The sequence below is a fragment of the Oryx dammah genome, unplaced genomic scaffold (genome assembly GCF_014754425.2).
Source record: "Oryx dammah isolate SB20612 unplaced genomic scaffold, SCBI_Odam_1.1 HiC_scaffold_1, whole genome shotgun sequence".
Classification (NCBI taxonomy): domain Eukaryota; kingdom Metazoa; phylum Chordata; class Mammalia; order Artiodactyla; family Bovidae; genus Oryx; species Oryx dammah.
Window position 1 is genome coordinate 43,480,324 of NW_024070185.1, and position 20,144 is coordinate 43,500,467.

Below are 20,144 nucleotides of genomic sequence, written 5' to 3' on the forward strand. Positions count from 1 at the left end.
TTTTAAGGAATCTCCACACTGTTCCTGACACAGCTTTGGAAACAAGTGGTAGTGTAAATAAAACTGAAACTATATATTACTGTGCTCCAATAATTTCACTCCTAGGCACATTGCTTAGGGAAGTTTTCATATACGTGCACAGAGATACAAAGACAAAATTCTCACTGCACAGTGTTTACAAGAGCCCAACACTGAAAAAAATATCAGTACAAAAATAGGAAATAGATAAAAATATGGCCACTTTACAAAAAGGAACACTCTATAGTTGTTTAAAAGAATGACAAAACAAAAATACACAAAACTACGAAATGTCATTTCTAGTGGAGAAAATGTACTTATTATAATATTATTCTCTTCATTAAAAAAACTTCTCAAAATAAAAGTATATGAGCAGCAATACTTTTGGCAGATGGATGCTGACAAGCTCCCTTTGAGCCCCCATGTGAAGGACCCCCGAGAAACTGAAGCAACCTAACCTTTTGGACCTTTACTGCCTTAGCTCCATGCTATCCAATATGGTAACCACTAGCCACACGCAGCTACTTGAATTTGAATTCAAATTAATTAAAGTTAAGTAAAATGATAATTTTAGCTCCTACACTGCAGTGGGTACATTTCAAATGCTGAAATGGCCACATGTGGCTAGTGGCTACCATATAGAACATGTCTATCATTCCTCTAAATTCTATTGACAGAGCAGATCTTGAGCTGAAAACCTGTCTTTCAGATAACCTGAACTCTTTTAGTCATTGCCCTTTCCCCAATATGTCCTTCTGCCCATAGGAAAACCAAGGTAATCACTTAGGAGGATTTTTTTGTTGGTTTCTAGAAGGAATGCTGCTGCTGCTGCTAAGATGCTTCAGTCGTGTCCGACTCTGTGCGATCCCATAGATGGCAGCCCACCAGGCTCCCCGGTCCCTGGGATTCTCCAGGCAAGAACACTGGAGTGGGTTGCCATTTCCTTCTCCAATGCATGAAAATGAAAAGTGAAAGTGAAGTCGCTCAGTCGTGTCCGACTATTAGCAACCCCATGGACTGCAGCCCACCAGGTATGTCCACTATAATTCTATATTTCAATTATAACTGAAGTAACATTTTCTTGTGGGGAAAAAAAAAACCTGAGATAAATCATCTTTAGAAAGTGATCTAGCCATTATCTATACTTTTGTAAGCATCATATTTTATTTCCCCAAACTTAGCAAGTAGGAAAATAGATCAAAGAATGATGGAAGTATTACCAAACAAGACTCAAAATTTTAGTTCAATGGATTTCCAAGAGCCTTTATTTCTTACCTGTACACAGTATGAGGGACATATACTTCTCGGATTGGAAATTCCAGTATCTCTTTGTGTGGGCGTCCCCGGATTTCAGGAAGGGGCCTCAATGGCAGCATTTCAGGAGTCAGACAGTAATTGATGGTCTCTGGAGCCGGAGCTATCTCCAGTCTGAGCAAGCCTAAATTTGGGAAGAAAATAGGCCTGTCTTAGTGAAGACGTCATATACAAAGGATCAAGACAGACTGCTATACTGTATTTCTTTTATGAAAATCAAGGTAAGTTGTACAAGAATGAGAATTTTGGAATGCTCAGATAATTTCCTATAGTTTGAGAAAAAGCATGTCATGATGATTTGTGAGATTTGCTTTCTAGAACTTAAAAAAGTAAGAAATTGTAAAAATGAGTAAGAACATTAGAGGGTCTTTAAAGTCCCTTCTAGAACTATCACACCATAAGCGCATAATTCAGTAATTTCTCTTCATCACAAGCACTAAAAATTGGTGATTTTCACAGTGGGTTCCCTGGTACCCCCAGGGAGCTGCAGAAGTGCCTCAGGGGCTGTCAGGCTGAGAATAAGGAGGGTACACCCTCACCTTCCACCAAAGCATCTCACTGTTTTCTTACGCTAAGAGTTCCATACAATATGATAAAAGAGGCTTCTCTGTTCACACAGTTATCTGATTTTCTGAGTGAGCAATCAAATATAAAGCATGATGTTTACTTACGGAAACAACCCTTTAATAAAATAGAAAGCATTAACAGATTTGCCCCCAGAACTAGACCTTAACTCCTAATGCAAAATCATATATTTCCCTTGACAAAAAAACTGCAGCATTACATGAATGAAGTGCCTAGTCCTAAATAGCTTTGGCATCAGAGCGGATAAAGATAGCCATTCACACCTGGAATTGACTTGACTCTTCTCTGTAGGGATGAAGATCTTTTGTAGTCAGCTAAAAACTTGAATAAGTCTTCATCACTGAGGCGATCTCCCTCCTGCCAAGAGAGAAGTCAGGCTTAGTGTAGATGCATCACAGACTCCTGGGGTTGGGACCAAGGATTTCTCAGAAAATTTTTAAGTTTTATTCTAACATGTCTTTCATAGATATGAGGCAACTCTGAAACCATTAGTCATCCTCTTGTCAAATATGATTTCTCTACCACTCCCAACTCACTCTGGCTCTTCAGTCCTCCTGGGGACCGGTCTTCTGCTGCATTTCTGAGGACCACTGAGGATCTAGGCCAAAAGCTCCTCCCCATATAACTCAACCCACTGATACTTGTTTACTCCCTGGAACAAAACAGAAGAAGTCTGTATCTTTCTTCAAAGATCTGAAGATGGAGAGAGCATCTTTCCTTCTTTTTCCTCATGTTTTTCATATATCAAATATCCTCATATTTTTCACATTTGTTTTGGCCAAGAAAGCTAAGGATAAACACTACCCTCCATGTGCCTGCATGGGACAGGCATGCTGCCAAGGGATATATGTGAGCAAGTTCCGATCCTTACAGCAGCCCAGTAAGGAAGGTCGGTAGGTAGGTGTGTCCTATTCCTAAGTACAGATGAGAAAACTCTGACTTAGTTATGTCAAGTACCTTGCCTCCCAAGGCAACACAATTGTGAATATTCCCCCAATAGAGATCCTTTGAGTTCCCTGTGAGCTCTCTCATGAGGCGTGGCATACAGAAACCTCAGTGTTTCTTCTGCATTTCAGTTAACATAACCCCTTGTTTACATAACCCCTTGACATGTCCCCTGAGAACTGCTTGAGCTTCGGAACATTTTCCAAAACAGAGTCAAACTAAGTATAAGTTAAGTTGTGTTTTGGGTACTAAAATACCTATCACGTAAAATTTACCATTTTTGAGTGCAAACAATCTCCAGAATACTTGGAGTGTGCAAAACTGAACCTCTATCCCCATTAAACAACTCCCCATTTCCCCCTTCCTGTAGCCTCTAGTCACCCTCATTCTACTTTCTGTGATTACACTTTCTGTCTCTATGAATTTGATGACACTAGGAAGTTCTTCATTCTTTAAGTAGTCTCAAAAGTTTCTGAGCTAACAAAGAATACCATCTATAATGGTCATACTCAGTGAGGAAGTAGGCATGTGGAGAAAGCCTGCACTTAGAAAAGGGGTGAGATGGATAACTTCCAGGCCAAGAAACCCTGAACCAAAAGGGAAATGGATATTTTAGTCAGACTGTTTTCATAGCCTAAAAAATGAATTGACCATGACAGTTCAAATAGGATAGTTTGTATTAATGGGAACCAATCTTTCTCTTAATTAAAAGAGCTAACATTCACTTTGCACTTGCTATATCCCAGGCACTCTGGGAAGCACTTTACACCTCTCGTCCTCTCAACCCCCAAAAGCCACAATAAGCAAGTGCCATCAGCCCTGTCTTGTAGATAATTAGTGAGGATGACTAACTCGCCCTCCTAGTCACTATATATACTATTGCTTTGGGCTCCTGCCCTCATGCCATTATGGGGAGACCATTCCAGACACACTGTAACATGAAGAGATACCTGCTTGAAAAAGCTGTTAATGGTTAAAGTCCTGCAGTTGGATCCAACCCCATTTTCCTCCAAGGAGAAGGCTCTTTCAGAAAGTCTTCGAGATTGGGACAAAGTTCTCCGCTCACCCGCAGAGCCTTTCCCTTTAAGGAAAACACTTGTCATTCAAAAGTTTGCCTTCCCGTTTGAATACATAACAGTTATTAACTTTACCATATCTAAGGTGTGTTGACGCTCCCTGAATGACAACACTGAACAGGGCCATTCTTGCTTTGAGTAACAGTTTCCCTCCCCTCGTCCTGGTTCTTAGACCCTACCCCCCCCACCTCCTCTGTGCAGCCCCTAATCTTCCTCTGGTCATAGTGAGAGCCCAGGAGCTACTGCAGTGCCCTCCCAGGTGGAGATCAGGGTAGCTGCAGTCCAGAACTACAGCCAGAACAGTCTGGCTAAATAATGAGCTTTATTTAGTCAACAGTCTTTAGTTCTGTTTTATTAGTATATTTACATTCCATTGGGAGAGGTGTTACTCCAATGCCCCTGAAGGCATGTGGGACTGTGACCCAAAACACCGCGTAAGCCTAGCATTCTGGATCTGAGTTTTCTTCTGCTCTTGCAGCGCGGGCCTGGCCGCAGAACTGAGTTTCTGCCTAGGCTGACCTGCCCAACGGCAATTAAAATGGAGTCACACCCAAATTTGAACTCTCTAACAGTCTGCTTGACTATTTTTTACCCACTTTGGAGATTTGGGTGAAGATCTTGTTGCTTTTACACTCCAAAACTCAGGGGTTCTGTTGTGAATGGTCAAAGTGCCTAGAACTCTAATGGTCCAACTCTGTCTTTGCACATTCTCTTACCCTTAATTCTTGTCATGATGCTGAATTGGAGCTTCCTGCTACCACTGAGCCCCCTAAACTTGCCACACTGCTCAGGATAACACACGGCATCTTTGGTTGCTTCTTAAGACTCAGTCTCTGTAGTCAGGTTAATTTCTCCTTGCTTGGAAATGACTGAGGATCCAGCAAGCTCTGTGCCTTAACTATCTAGCTGAAAGGTGTCCTTTTCTATGAAGAACTCTTTTGAATAGGGCTACCTGGGTCTACATAGAAAGTGGCATTAAAAAAAAAAAAAACCTACATATATTGTGGTATGAAGATCAGGATGGATGAAAATGGAGCTTGTTTTTGAAATAACCCAGGAGTTTGACTTGTAATTATGCATTAACAACTCCAGGAGAGCAGCAATACAATACCTTTTCCTCCACTCCTCTGCTAAAGGCAACATTTTGGAACTGGGAGCACTAAGGGATGCATGAGAAATGTCTCAAGAAATGTTGAGTGGAGACATAAATATTTGCTAGATACAAAGACATTTTAAAAAACAGGAACTCTGCCATAGGTGAGGGGAGATGTGCTTGAGAACTCTGTAACCCTTTTCAATAGTTCCAAACCCAAACTGTTGAGGAAGCTCATAATTCAGATGAAGGGTTAGGTAATGAAAGAGAAATATGCTAAATGAATCAGAACAGTAACTAAATATTACTTTGGCATCCACTTTTTTTCATTGCTCTTGGCAAAACAAACTTTAAGGAACTAAAATTTTACTGAAAAAAACAGAGTTTTACTTTTAGAAGCCCTTGCTCTTCATATATTTAGGAGCCAACTACAGTACCTTTGTTTAACACACTATAGACTATATTATTATATTTTCTTGTTATTTTCAAGGATTTGCTTTTAAGAAGTAAATTAACTTTTTAAAGCATCCAACTGTACAGAAAATTCCAACCAAAAAATCTTACTATATTTCAACTCCACAAAGTTATGATAATTGTCTTGGGGATCACTGCCCAATCAAGCATTTGTATTTCATCCTATTCACCTGCTTCTCCGTCCCCACTCGCCCACCTTACTGCACCTCTACTCCCACCAATCAGCAGCTGACCTCAGGGCTGGTACACTGGGGAGCCCTTCCCTTCACACACAGTTGAAAAGCTTACCAACCGTGGACTCCACATCGGTTACCTCCCTGTCCAGGGTAGAGACATTGAAGAAACTTGCTAAGCTTATGGGAGCCCAAGCAAAGGGCATCCGGTATTTCCCCAGACGTTGGCAGAAGGATTCCGCGTGAAGTTTCAGTTTTTCAATCTTCTCTTTACTCTAGCCGAAAATGGGAAGAGACAGCAGAAACAGACAATAAGACACGAGCATCAGGTCAACTGCCTCTGCCACGGACCTGACAGCCATCTCCAGAATCCCCATTCTACTGATTAAAAAGAGTGAGTACGCAGAAAACGGACACAGCTGAGGCCAGGAGTGCAACCGATAAGGAGACACATGATAGAGAAGGGGGAATTTAGGAAAGGTAAAGAAAGGCTGCATTAGCTAGCAAATACATCTTCAGCTAAACAAACAAAAAACTCCCCGAAGTCTTGGGCTTGTTATACCAGCTAATCAATAAGTACCTCTTTTAGGGGGTCAGCTACATTGGATTCATATAAGGGAATTAGGGGATGAAAAGTTCTGTACCTCACCTCTCAAGCCCTTAAGAGAGCCTCGTTTTCCAAAGATACCTTGGAAGACTCCAGAGACATCTATAAGGGTTTCTTACAACTTCCTTATTAGGTTGACAACACCTTTAAGGTATTCATTCTAGTTTCAGATTTTAAAAAAGTATCTTGAGTTCAATAAATCTTAATTTGAATCATACTTATGAGTCTGCAGTAGGATACTACTGAAAGTGAAAACAAAGTGAAATTGTTAGTCACTCAGTCATGACCAACTCTTTGCACCCCCATGAACTATAACCTGCCAGGCTCTTCTGTTTATGGGATTCTCCAGGCAAGAATACTGGAGTGGGCAGCCATTCCCTTTCCCAGGGGATCTTTCCGACCCAGGGATTGAATCTGGGTCTCCTGCATTGCAGATGGATTCTTTACTGTCTGACCAGGGATGCTGTCAGGCAAGAGATATTTCCCAAAAGGCCATGTTTTAAAAATTTTATCAGAAACTTTCGGAAATGGGTCCTGAGAAGAGATGTCCTTTTCATAGGCTCAGTACCTATGTTGTACTAATAAATTTCTGATGTGTGGCAGACTCGGATAATTTTTAAATACCAGAAAGGGCAATGGCCCATGCTGTAATGAGGCTAAGAGGGTTCTGGCAGTGTACAGTTTCTGGGTGTCTGTGGCTCTCTCAACCAACTGAGTTGGAGCCTCAGAACGAAGGCAACAGGAAGTGTCTTTGCCCTGGTCAAGTTCTGTAATTAGACATTGGTGTGTACATCATCACAGGTTGACTTTGTTGAGTTTAATAATTTATTTCTTTAAAAAGTTATCATCATTGATCATTTTCCCTTCCTTATTTTGTTTTAATATAATTGATTAGTGCTTCATATAGGGACACATTATGGACTAAACTCCATTAACTATTTTGTGTAAGACTTTTGAAAGATATCCGCTTATTCTAAAATGTTACCAATTAGCAACAGTCAAAATAGCATACCTTTCCACCATCACTTTCTTTGATAACCATGTAGGGTTCTGCACAGTCTCCAATCTCTCCCTGCTGAAGGACTTTTTCAATCTACCAACAAAAATGATATTAAAACAAAGGACATGAATTAACCCATATAATAGAATCAATGCAACCATCAAAATAGTGCTTTATGACAGTATCTAATGACACCAGAAGATGTCCACAATATGTATTTTATTTTAAAAATTAGTATGAAGAGTATTATACAGTTTTATAAAAAAGAAAATCATAAAAGCATATAAAAGGGATGAGAGTAGATACACAGCAAATGTTAACAGTAGTTATCTTTGTATGGTAGGATTATGTACTATATTTTCTTCCTATTGCTTATGTGTATTCTCTGTTTTTAAACAATAAACAAGTATTATGCCTACAATAAAAAATGCAATAAAAGTTATTTTATAATACAAACCCCACAAGACATATGTAGGAAGTGAATAGCTTGTTTTCTTTATTATTACTTACAATGTAAAAAAGAGATATGACCTCTGTAAAAGTCAGGTTGGGGACTAAAACCTTCCACAAAATGAATAAATGAACAGAATAAATTATCTGTAATCATTTCCTTTGTATTTCCTATTATGGCTGCATCTCTGGATTTAACAGACTTGGAGAGGAACTCGAAAGCATGAGGATGGCACAGCTTTTCACTTTGCTAACTGGCTGGTAACATGAATGGATGCTACTACCATCAAGCATTTTCTTCCAACTACCTTAAGATGGAGAGGGAGCAGGGAGGGGGGTTCAGGATGGGGAACACATGTACACCCATGGCGGATTCATGTCAATGTATGGCAAAACCAATAGAATATTGTAAAGTAACTAGCCTCCAATTTAAATAAATAAATTTACATTGAAAAAAGAAAGAAAGAAAAGCAGAAACTTAAAACTGCATAACTCTCTGCTCAAAAAAATTTAACTTAGACATGGAAGTAAAAAACAAGTGGATTTAGTCCCATGTGTCTGTATCTTTAGTTGAGACAATCCTTGAAGAAGAAATTTAGGTCAGTATATACTAAAAGGCACACATTCTTAACAGGCATTGTCAGTTAGGTACAAAGTATTTAAACCAGAAATACCCTGGTGATGGAGGGGTGTTTTGTGGAGTTTCAAAGGAAGTGGCAGGGGGCTGCTTAGTGAACATCTGTATTAGGAAGACTACAAGCAGGAAGTCTCTCTTCTCAAAGAAGAACATAAAATCCCCTTCCCATTGCCATAGCCTGAAGACAAGGCTGATCCTCCTGAGAGATGTGCCAGGCTGAGACCATGGACATTTAACACGTGAGGTAAAGACTGACCCATGTTCCTATTACTCAGTGATCATTCAAATAAATATTTGCTGAGTCCCTTCTACAGGGTAATTGTTAGGGAGACAAGGTGGTGAACGTGATAGACCTGAGCCCTATTCTCCTGAAGTTCATGGTCAGGAGCTTATAAAGAAAATTAGAAAGCAAGAAGTTAATTTTTCCATAAGGTTAAGGAATTAAAATGTGGTCTTTAAAATGAACTGTGAACAGAGATAAAGAATCTTTTAACTAGGACACTGAAGCAAAAAATTGGAATGCTATGACTTCACATGTATAGTGTGGCACAAGAGAGGGGTCTCCAGAATTTGGAAGCAAGAGAATTCACATTTGACCAGACCAGCAGACACTATTCCCTTCACCGAGTTGGGCAAGGCTAACTCCAGGTACTTTGTGAGACAAAGCTGCACGCTGATATGACAGGTTACTATATGGTCCTTCATGATTGATGCGTAAAAGAGATGCATGAGTCCGCATAACCATGGCAGGTAGGCTAAGGGGCTTATAAGAATTGCCTGGGGATTTACTGGAGGTAAAGAGGCTACACTCAGGCCTATTTAGAGGGAAAGAAGCAACAACTGTGGTTTACTGTAAGGAAAAACAAATGAGAAGAAAACCAGGGACTCTTACCGGACAGATTTACATTTCTTAACTCTACCCAGACAATTTAGAGAATGCATATCATTGCCAAATGAATACATTTATGTACTGCAAAATTTTGGAATTCATTCAGTAAGTAATAGTAACTCACAGGTAACCACTGATATTTAGCTTACTACTTACCATGGGTTAGCCAAAATAAAGTCATCCACTGAGAAGTGGAGTTGGAAGTAAGATCTGGATCTATAGAACTAGTGTTGGCTTTTTGATTTCTCAGGCTGGAAAGAATTTACAAATTAACTCCAAGTTGAAAGGCTGCTAGAATGTACTTTAAGCTAATTTTCCTGTATGTCTAAGTAATACTGCAATGAAAAGTATACATATTAAGTTTAATAACAACATATGTGTCTTTTCAGCAACAGAATTTTAACTGTACTTTCCAAAAACTTAAATAGTTCCCTTCAAACTATAATGACCTTCAGAATCTTTGCAAAATGGTGTAAAGGGAACAAGAAGGGAAATACATCTGTCACTTAAGTGACTTCCAAGTGACTTTTTGAATCTGTATGCTACTCCCATGGGATCAAGGAGGAATCAATGAGATTATATACACAAAACAGTATGCTAACTAGAAAATGTCCCAAACCTAGAATGCTGGGTGTACATGAAATCAAAACATCTGAACTTTTTTTAATTTGAGGGTACAGAGTCAATTAGACTAATTATTTGGCTTAAGGCAGGTAAAATACTCAGTGTTTGCTATTAACTTCTAACCAGCCATTTTGGAGTGTAGACAAAGTCTCTGGTTTTCTTACTCTGGTAACGAGTACAACCTAGAATGAAAGGTCCTTCCACTTAGAACTGCCTACAATGGTGATAAAAAAAAAAAAGGAAGAGTGAAGCTTAAAAAGTGATAAAAAAAAAAAGCTTGGAAGCTTGGAAACTAAAACCCACATCTCAAACTGTGAGAGCCTAGATATTTGCAGACATTTAACTCTGGGTCTTTAGAAAATCATGAACATGATTAGGAGACTCTATCCAAGATTTTCTCCACAGTAGGCTCCCAGAGCTGGATAGCTGAGGGGGCTTTCCTTGTTAGGAGGAAGGGTGCTCATCCATACCAGGCTTTATTCCGTAGTCACATCTACTCATTGAGAGAGGTGTTATTATCCCCACTTAACAGATGAGGAAACTAAGTCTCAGAAAGTTTAGGTAATTGCCCAAAGTTATATAGGTGCTAAGTTGCAAAGCCAGGACTGAAACCTAGGACTGTATGACTTCAAAACTCGGAGTCATTCTAGTATCCAACACAATCTGCTTGAAAAGGAAAAGGAGGACAGTTGAGAGGGAAACAAAGTGAATCTCACAGAGGACATGTAGTACTTTCTGACACCTCTTTCACCCTAAACAGGCACTGGGACTAATGCAACAATGAGAACATCAGAATGTGCAAATCAGACTGTATTGAACCACCTTGGCTACTAGGTAGATGTCCGAGGATGGGTAGGTGACCGAGAACACCGCAGATCTTGCCTGACTGGATGCGGCAACACAGGGCGTGTGAGCACGCAGAAATCCTTTAAACTGGTCAGAGTTCAGGTCACAGTGAAAATTTTCTGAGATCTGTAAATGAGCGGCAAAATGAAAAAATGAATTACAGTTGTTCTCATGGTCTAAACATGTTAAGGGCTTCCCTTGTAGCTCAGTCGGTAAAGAATCTGCTTGCAGTGCAGGGTCAAACCCAGGTTTGATCCCTGGGTTGGGAAGATCCCCTGGAGAAGGAAATGGAAACCCACTCCAGTATCCTTACCTGGAAAATCTCATGGACACAGGAGCCTGGTGGGCTGCAGTCCATGGGGTCGCAAAGAGTTGGGCACAACTGAACGACTAACACTTACAAACATGTTAAAAAAAAAAAGAAAAAAAAGAGTGAAAAAGCCCCACCAAATTTTACAAGAGAAGTAAGTGTAATCATAGACATGGTTTATGATCAGTGGTTGCTGGAAAATCTGATACATATTTTGTCACAGTCTCTAGGTATTTTTGAGTCATTTGAGAGATGTTCTTTGAAACACTTAAATTTTTATTATCCCACCAATATCTCCTGAATACAGTGATGTGCCAGGTACTGCACTGAAGAAAAACAGGGCATTACTTGGGCTCCCAATTAGCTTACAATCAAGAAGGAGGGAGAAGGCAAATATGTACTAACTACAGTGATCACACTCAGAGGAAAAAGCATTGTGCAAGTTCCTGAGGGTGAGAGGTCATATCCAGTGGGGCAGATGGGGAATGCTTTCCAAGGGGGAGGTGAGTGAGATGGACAGGCCTTGGAAGAAGATTCCACCAGGCAGAGCTGGAGGGTGACAGGTACCAGGGAGAGAGCACAGCACAGATGTCTTAGCAGCAGGAAAATCTGCAGTAAGTTTTAGTTAATACTGAGAAATCCAGCTTGACTCTGCCTAGGCTCTCGAGGGAAAGAAAGCAGATGAGAGCCATACTGAAGAAAGCCAGGTGTGGGAGGTGAAGAGGTTGTTTTTAATGTTTCGGGTAGTGAGGATCTGTTAAAGATTTTGAGCAAGAGTGTGACATGATGAGAGCTCCATGGATGGAGCACTCATGTTGGACGAGTAGTCCAAATAGTGCAGTGTTACTTAAGAACCCTTGCAGAGTTGGTTCTCCCTTCACCACTAACAGGTTTACAGCCAAGAAGAGGCTCCCAGGCAGAGACTGCATTTACCAGCTCCCTTGCAGTTAGGAGTAAGCGTGTGTGTGTGTGTGTGTGTGTGTGTGCGCGCGCGCGTGTGTGTGTGTGTGTGTAAGCATATGTATGTGTGTGTGTACGCATGTATATGTGTGTGTGTGTGTGTGTGCATGCACTCACTTGTGTCTGACTCTTGGTGACCCCATGAACTGTAAACCATCAGGGTCCTCTGTCCATGAGATTTTCCAGGCAAGAATACTGGAGCAGGTTGTCATTTCTTCCTCCAGGGGATCTTCTTGACTGAGGGATCAAACCCACATCTCTTGTATCTCCTGCACTGGCAGGTGGGTTCTTTACCACTGCGCCACCTGGGAAGCCTGTAACTAGATTCTCTCCAATGAACTGTGAGCAGGAGCAGTGATGGGTCAAACTTACAGGCTCCAACTCTACCCACCTCCACCCTCTGCTATCTTTTCCCCTTTTCTGGGAGCTGCAGTAGCAGTGACAAGAGTGATTTGGGTGAACACATACGAAAGATGCCAGCTTGGGTTCCTGAATGACTGAGTAGAGCAAACCACTGTTGACCCTGCGCCCCTGCCCCTACCCTGGGCTGTTAGTTATTTCTTTGGCAGCTTTGGGTCTTAGATGCAGTACGCTGGATCTTTATTGCATCAAGCGAGATCTTCCCTCATGATGCATAGGGGCAGGCTTAGTTGCTCTGGGGCAAGTGAGACCTTAGTTCCCCAACCAAGAATCAAACCTGAGTCCCCTGTACTACAAGGTGGATTCTTAACTACTGGACCACTAGAAAAATCCCTGGATTGTTAAGAAACAAACAATAGAAAGTTCTTCTTCCTCAAGCCACAAGTTTCCCATATGTGGCCCCCTGACCAACAGCTTCAGCATCACCTGGGGACCTGTTAGAAATTCAAGTTCTCAGGCCTCACCAGATTTACTGCATCAGAAACTCTGGCATTGGGCCCAGCAACGGTTTTAACAAGCCCTCCAGGGGATTCTGATGCCTGGGCCATTTTGAGGAAAAAAAAAAGAGAACTACAGTTTTAAACCACTGAATATGTGTGTGTGTTCGTGGTGGGGTCTCCTGTTTTAGCAGTTAACTTATCCTGACTAATACAAATCTTCATAATTGTTAATATTTATTAAAAATACACAATACACTTCTTAAATACTGAGTAGTTATAGTATTTGAGCAAGGGGGAAGAAGTGTCTCCCCTGGTTTTGCTATTTCTGTCCTTCTTTAGGAGTTACAAAAAGACTAAACATTAAAACACTCATGGAAAAGTCTTTTCAATTAAAAGCATGTTATACTTGGTGAGGACTCTACCCAATGGAAAATTTAGACTTTTATTGCACAAGATGCCTTCCATTCACAATAAAATGCAAAAACTCTGAAACTCAGGAAACATTATATGCACTGAGCTTGTTATAGCCATGTTTAAATTGCTTTGTTTTATGTGTAACCCCATATGTCACTATATCAGTTCTCTGTCTCAGCCAGGCTATCAACTTTTCCTTCAAGATTCTTCAAAGAACATAAATGACAAACATTCCCAGGTCACGTCTTTAAAAACTGCAAAGGCAATAGAACTGGACATATCAAAGGTCATTTGCTTTCAAATGTAATGTGCTTTTACTGCATAGAAACGATATTTAAAGAAATGAACCCAAAGATTCCATGAACAATACATGATGCCCTCAGGGCTGAGTTATTTTTGCTTACTTACCTTTTTCCTTTCTTTAACATCATAGAGGGCAATACTGGCAAACAGAGGCTCAATTTCTATCTCAAACCTGTCAGAGAAAGAGAGAAAAGTCTATATGGATTTAACTTTGATAATTTTGAAATTTCTGAAAATGCCAAGATACATAATCTGGTTAAAAATGTAAGTAGTTTCCAGAAGTATTTGGGTAGCTCTGCGCATATGAGAATCATATGAGAATATTAATAGAGAAATATGAGGGGTTCACAGAAAATTCCTAATCATTTGAGATCATGAAGTGCTTGCTGGTGGCCCTACAACAGAGAGCATGTGGAATAGATCCTCCATCTGATCCCACATGGCACTTCTTACTGTTGTAGCTGCTGGGTTTTCAGAGGATTGAGTCTGTCTTAACTAAAGGTCTTGTTTACAGTTTACATTTTACTGCCAGAATAGGTAGCTCTTATTATTCAGTTTTAAGGGCTGTGGCTTTCAGCTCATACAAAAAGAAAAGTTAAGTTGCTTTTCTTTAGATTTCCAGCGGGACCCCCAGAAGGAAATAAGGTTACGATGTGTGTGAATGTCTGGTCCTTCCATTGCCAGGGGAGCTTCTGAACTGAGGTGGAGGGAGGGAAGTGAGCACAGCTGATCAACACTGAGGTGTGAGGATCCAACGAGAGCTAAGAGCAGCTCTCATACTGGTCCTAATGGCCAATTCCCCCCGAAATGGTGGGCTGAAGACAAGAGAAGGCAGCCCCAAGCACAATCCTGCTTGCTATAGGATGCACATGGGACAGACATGCACTTTCTAAATGTTTCAGGTTAACAACAGGGCTTCCCTGGTGGCTCAGACGGTAAAGCGTCTGCCTGCAATGCAGGAAACCCGGGTTCGATCCCTGGGTCGGGAAGGTCCCCTAGAGAAGGCAGTGGCAGCCCACTCCAGCACTCTTGCCTGGAAAATCCCACGGATGGAGGAGCCTGGTGGGCTGCAGTCCACGGGGTCGCAGAGGGTCAGGCCCGACTGAGCGGCTTCCCTTCACTAGCAACCTATGCCACTACCAGCTAAGAGCCCTAGGACTCAGGCTGGGCCACCACCACTGCGGAATCATGCAAATAAGTCCAATTCCGCTTTCAACTGTACGTGAGAGAATGGATTTATCATAGCTTTGTCTAAAAAGAGAATTTTTTAAAGAATGTGTGGACAGAGGTAACCAGACAAAAAGAGTTGGTCAAATGACACCTTTGGAAATGAGACAGTGGGCACGATGGAAGAGTCACAGACAGAGTCAGAGAGACCTGGGCTCTGTTCCCTCTCCCAGTCTGGCTAATTCTGGAATCTTCACTGGGTTACTGACTTTCCCCAGTTCCACTTATTTGTAAAATGAGGAAAGGATACTTACTCTTCCCATTTCCTAGGACTGTTGTACGGACTGTGAAAGACAGTATGTGTGAACCTACTTTATAAACACTGTCAAGGAACATCGTTATTCACAGTAGCCAAAAGGTGGAAGCAAACTCAGGTGTCCATCAAAGATGAGTGAATTAATAGAATATGGTATATGCATACAACAGAACATTATTCAGTCTTAAAAAGAAAGGAAATTCTGACACATCCTACCATATGGACAAACGCTGAAGAAATTATAAATGAGATATACCAGTCACTAAAGGACAAACACTGTATAATTCCACTTCCATAAGGGAATGGTGGAAGATAGAAATGGGAGTTATTGTTTAGTGGGTATAAAATTCCAGTTTGGGTAAGTGACAAGAGTTATGGAGACAGATGGTGGCAATACCTGTACAACAATGTGAATGTATTTACTGCCACTGAAATACTAGTGAAAAATGGATATTACAGCAAATTTTATGTTATCTGTATTTTACCAAAATAAAATTTAACATTATCATTTAATATTTTTTATTTCAAATAAAATTTATCATTATCATTAACATAATTTTTGCTATTCATGTTTAAACATTCCAGGTTTACCTATAAGAACTTGTTTTCTTTTGTCCAGTTTATTTAAAGCAGTGAAAGCTACATCTCCCCTCTTGCAGGTATATGTTGGTATGAATACGATTTAAGACACTGGAGCAGGTCAAAGACTGAACAAACACTACAGTTCTCTTTAATTTCTGCTTTGGCAGTTTGGGGAAAAAATCATTAGAAACTACACTTCACAAATTTCATCAGGTGAAATCCAAGTAACATAATTATTTTTTTAACAACAGTCTTAGTGGCCATGTCTTCCCATCTGTGAGAAGAGCTGCCATTTACTTATAGAAAACGTCTAGGAGGCTGAGTGTCAAGCATCAGAGGGTAGAATTCCTCCAATCCCAAAAAGCAGAGTTACCGCAGCCAACAGTGGCCTGATGCACTTCCTGAGGTGAGAGCCTCAGACAATAGGGTGGATTTCCTGAATGATGAATGCAGAGGGGGATGGAAGAGCCACTTCCACTTAGTCCTCCTGCTGAAGGGCTAAGAGTTTCCCCCAGCTGGGTCAGATCCCAGGGACAAGCGTTTGCCCTTATGTACCCATTGCTCAACACAAAGCTGGGTTATTGGCTGCTCATCTCTGTACAAGACAAAAAGTCCTAACTCCCCCACCAACTGGTAGCACTGACTTGAGGAGAGTGCTACAACACAAAGAGAGCCCCACAACTGTGTAAGCAGTCATGCTGGCTTGTGTTCTGAGGAGAGGAATTGGGGAGGCTCCACATTAGAATCAGAAATTTACAGGACGTAGGAACTTTGGGATGATCTGGTCTAACTACTTTATTTATAAGAACTCAAAATTCCAGAGAAGCCCCCAGGGCTGAAATACAGTCTTGAATCCAAAATCTAAGTGCCCTAATGGCAAACCAGGTGCTGCCTGAGAGGTTCATGAATTGACTTCAACAGATGGATGACTTTCTTAATAGGGTATGAAAAATTTTTATGCCTACATAGTTTTGCCTAGGTAGAACATCATGGAAAAAGCAAGAGAGTTCCAGGAAAACATCTATTTCTGCTTTATTGACTATGCCAAAGCCTTTGACTGTGTGGATCACAACAAACAGTGGAAAATTCTTCAAGAGATGGGAATACCAGACCACCTGACCTGTCTCCTGAGAAATCTGTATGCAGGTCAAGAAGCAACAGTTAGAAATGGACATGGAACAATAGACTGGTTCCAAATAGGAAAAGGAGCACGTCAAAGCTGTATATTGTCACACTGCTTATTTAACTTATATGCAGGGTACATCAGGAGAAATGCTGGGCTGGAGGAAGCACAAGCTGGAATCAAGACTGCTGGGGAAAATATCAATAACCTCAGACATGCAGATGACACCACCCTTATGGCAGAAAGTAAAGAGGAGCTAAAAAGCCTCTTGATGAAAGTGAAAGAGGAGAGTGAAAAAGTTGGCTTAAAACTCAACATTCAGAAAACTGAGATCATGGCATCTGGTCCCATCATTTCATGTCAGATGAGGAAACAATGGAAACAGTAAGAGACTTTATATTTTTGTACTCCAAAATCCCTGCAGATGGTGACTGCAGCCATGAAATAAAAAGACGCTTGCTCCTTGAAAGAAAAGCTTTGACCAACCTAGACAGCATATTAAAAAGCAAAGACATTACTTTGTCAACAAATGTTGTCTAGTCAAAGCTATGGTTTTTCCAGTAGTCATGTACAGATGTGAGAGTTGGACTATAAAGAAAGCTGAGTGCCAGAGAATTCGTGCTCTTGAACTGTGGTGTTGGAAAAGACTCTTGAGAGTCCCTTGGACTGCAAGGAGATCCAACCAGTCCATCCTAAAGGAAATCATTCCTGAATATTCATTGGAAGAATTAATGCTGAAGCTGAAACTCTAATACTTGTGGCCACCTGATGTGAAGAACTGACTTATTTGAAAAGACCATAATGCTGGGACAAATTGAAGGCAGGAGGAGAAGGGGATGACAAGATGAGATGGTTGGATAGCAACACTGACTCTATGGACATGAGTTTGGGTAAGCTCAAGGAGTTGGCAATGGATAGGGAAGCCTGGAGTGCTGTAATCCATGGGGTCGCAAAGAGTCAGACACGATGGAGCAACAGAACTGAACTGAACTGAACTGAGAGCAGTTACAACTCAATATTTTCGAAAGTGCCTGTCATTTGAAAAAGTGGAAGAACTAATTCTCTAAAGCAATTGTCTGTAAAGAAGAAAGAGAGGCACGCAAGCACTCCAGGGTTAGGCAAGACAATCCACTGGAATTCAGGAAGAAAATAATTTATTTTAATTGATTGAGTTCATCCTTCAAAATGTTTCACTTATGCTTGTTTTGTAACACATATAATATTTAATACACAAGTACAAAATTAATACACATGTAGAAGATGTGTGGCTTTTAAACACAGTTAAAAAGCTAAAAAAGAACTGCTTCCAAGCAAACATGACCCATGAGATGAATCCAGATTTCAGACATGTTCTCTTTGAAACGTGTGTTACTAAAGAAGGAAATGAGAAAATATTTAAGAAGTCAGGAAAAAGATCTGGCTTTCTAGTTTCTCTTTAAAAAAAACCAGACAACTGATCAAAATGGGTCAGTTCATTTGGATGGCAAGAGCTGGCCGAAGCTAGCAGTGAGCGCCCCCGTAGGACAGTTTGGTACAGTCCCACTATACTCTGATGTCCTCTGGCACTGTAACTGAGTTTTAGTTGCATTTTTCATTGCGTTTTAATAGTGGTATGTTGGGAAATGCATATAAATCTCTAAAAATAAAAAGGATCTAACTTGTAGCATTTTCTGATTTCAATATTGTAAGTATTTCTACCATTCCACCATGGGTAATTTCAAACTACCAATGTGACTTCACTGAATAAAGAGTTGGGAAGAGAAGCATACACTGAGTTTCTCATGAGTTAGAGTGGACTCCAGCACACCACGGGCTTTTACTGCTATTTTTCTTAACACAGGACATTTCGCTCAATTAATTACCTAGACATCTAACCTTAGTGTTCATCTTCCTTTTCATAGTAGAATGACTGTCAAAGGCCTAGCAGGAATAGAATCTGGGGCTATGTGATTCTGAACTCTGGTCTTTTTACTACTTCACAGCTGCCCACTGTTAAAAATGTGTTGGGGTCCTCCCCGATTCAAGCTCTCATGAGAAAGACAGTCTGTATCTGAAAGGCAAGACAGATCTCAATCAAGTAGGTAGTGTTTGCTGATACTTACTTCAGGGTCAGCAACTTGACCAATATTCTGTTTCCCAGATGTTCCTTGGGACATTCTGGTACCGGACGTATTTCCACAGCATCCTCCTATTATGAATCACATTGTAAAAGAAGTCAGTAGTGAATTCCCATGAAATCAGCAGTGAATTAATCAGCAGTTAACCAAGGGAAGGGAAGACTGCTATCTACCATGCAAGACAAGCTGCATTTGCTTTATTTCTAATCACAGAATAATACATCAACTTCTATAAGAGTTTATTATCCAACCCCCATGCTTCAAAGTCAGCATTTACAGCAAAGATTTTTCTCCTTTCAGACAACCAAACATTTAAGACAAAGAGACCAAAAGAGGAAGGAAGGAAATGTGAACACAGATAAGGCTTAGTAACATCCACCAGATGGCATTGCAAAATCTTATACCGATTGTTGACTTTTTTTCTTTCTTTTTTTTTTTTTTGCTGGCTCTAAGGACACAATCAGAATATTTCTCATGCCGAGGGCTTTAGCAGTAAATATGTGAGTTTCAGACTTGCGATCTGAGTCAGAAATTTTTACCTAAAGCTGTAAACCATTAATACTGTAATACAGTGGCTTTCTTGGTTCACAGTTTCCTTAAACAGATGATAAGAGATTTGGGGCTGAATTTATAGGTTCTAAATAGACATGTCCAGCTAGAACTTGCTAAAGTTCTAAGAATTGAAAAGCTTAGTAACGACACATTAAGAAATATGTCTGTCTATTTCACAACATAGGGACTGAAGAGTTAAAGGGAAGTATCAAGTATAAATACAGCTGATTCACTTTGCTATATAGCAAAAACTAATCAACATTGTGAAGCACCTATACTCCAAGGAAAATTAATTCAAAAATTCAAATATGAACGATCACAATACCTTAATTACAGTCATGGATGCAAAGACTGACAGTGCAAGTCATCCTGAGAACTTTAATTCCTACTCTTGTAGTAGGTACACAAACTCTGATGAATGGTCTGCAGCTCACAAGCGTCTAACGAATAGGGCCATGTCTAATTATATTTTTTAAATTTATTCTTAATTGGAGGATAATTGTTTTACAATGTTGTGTAGGTTTCTGCCTTACGACATGAAGCAGCTACAGTATACACATGTCCACTCCCTCTGGAACCTCCGTCCCACTCTGCCACCCGAACCCTCTAGTCCATCACAGAGCACCAAGTTGAGCTCACTAGCTATCTATTGTACACATGGTAATGCATATGTTTCAGTGCTACTCTCTCTCAGTTCCTGGGCGATAAA

At 40.5% G+C, this 20,144-nt stretch overlaps 1 protein-coding gene across 2 annotated transcripts in view; it reads right to left on the reverse strand.

The window, feature by feature from the left end:
* DOCK8 (dedicator of cytokinesis 8) overlaps window positions 1–20,144 on the reverse strand; it is a 237,852-nt gene that overhangs the window by 114,232 nt on the left and 103,476 nt on the right. For both annotated transcript variants that reach the window (XM_040248157.1, XM_040248226.1), the window contains 8 exons: window positions 18,869–18,954; window positions 13,684–13,750; window positions 10,708–10,857; window positions 7,298–7,378; window positions 5,794–5,953; window positions 3,813–3,943; window positions 2,181–2,274; window positions 1,294–1,456 (listed from right to left, as the gene is read on the reverse strand). In XM_040248157.1, the coding sequence (XP_040104091.1) occupies window positions 1,294–1,456; window positions 2,181–2,274; window positions 3,813–3,943; window positions 5,794–5,953; window positions 7,298–7,378; window positions 10,708–10,857; window positions 13,684–13,750; window positions 18,869–18,954 (932 nt within the window). The remainder of the gene's footprint in view (window positions 1–1,293; window positions 1,457–2,180; window positions 2,275–3,812; window positions 3,944–5,793; window positions 5,954–7,297; window positions 7,379–10,707; window positions 10,858–13,683; window positions 13,751–18,868; window positions 18,955–20,144) is intronic.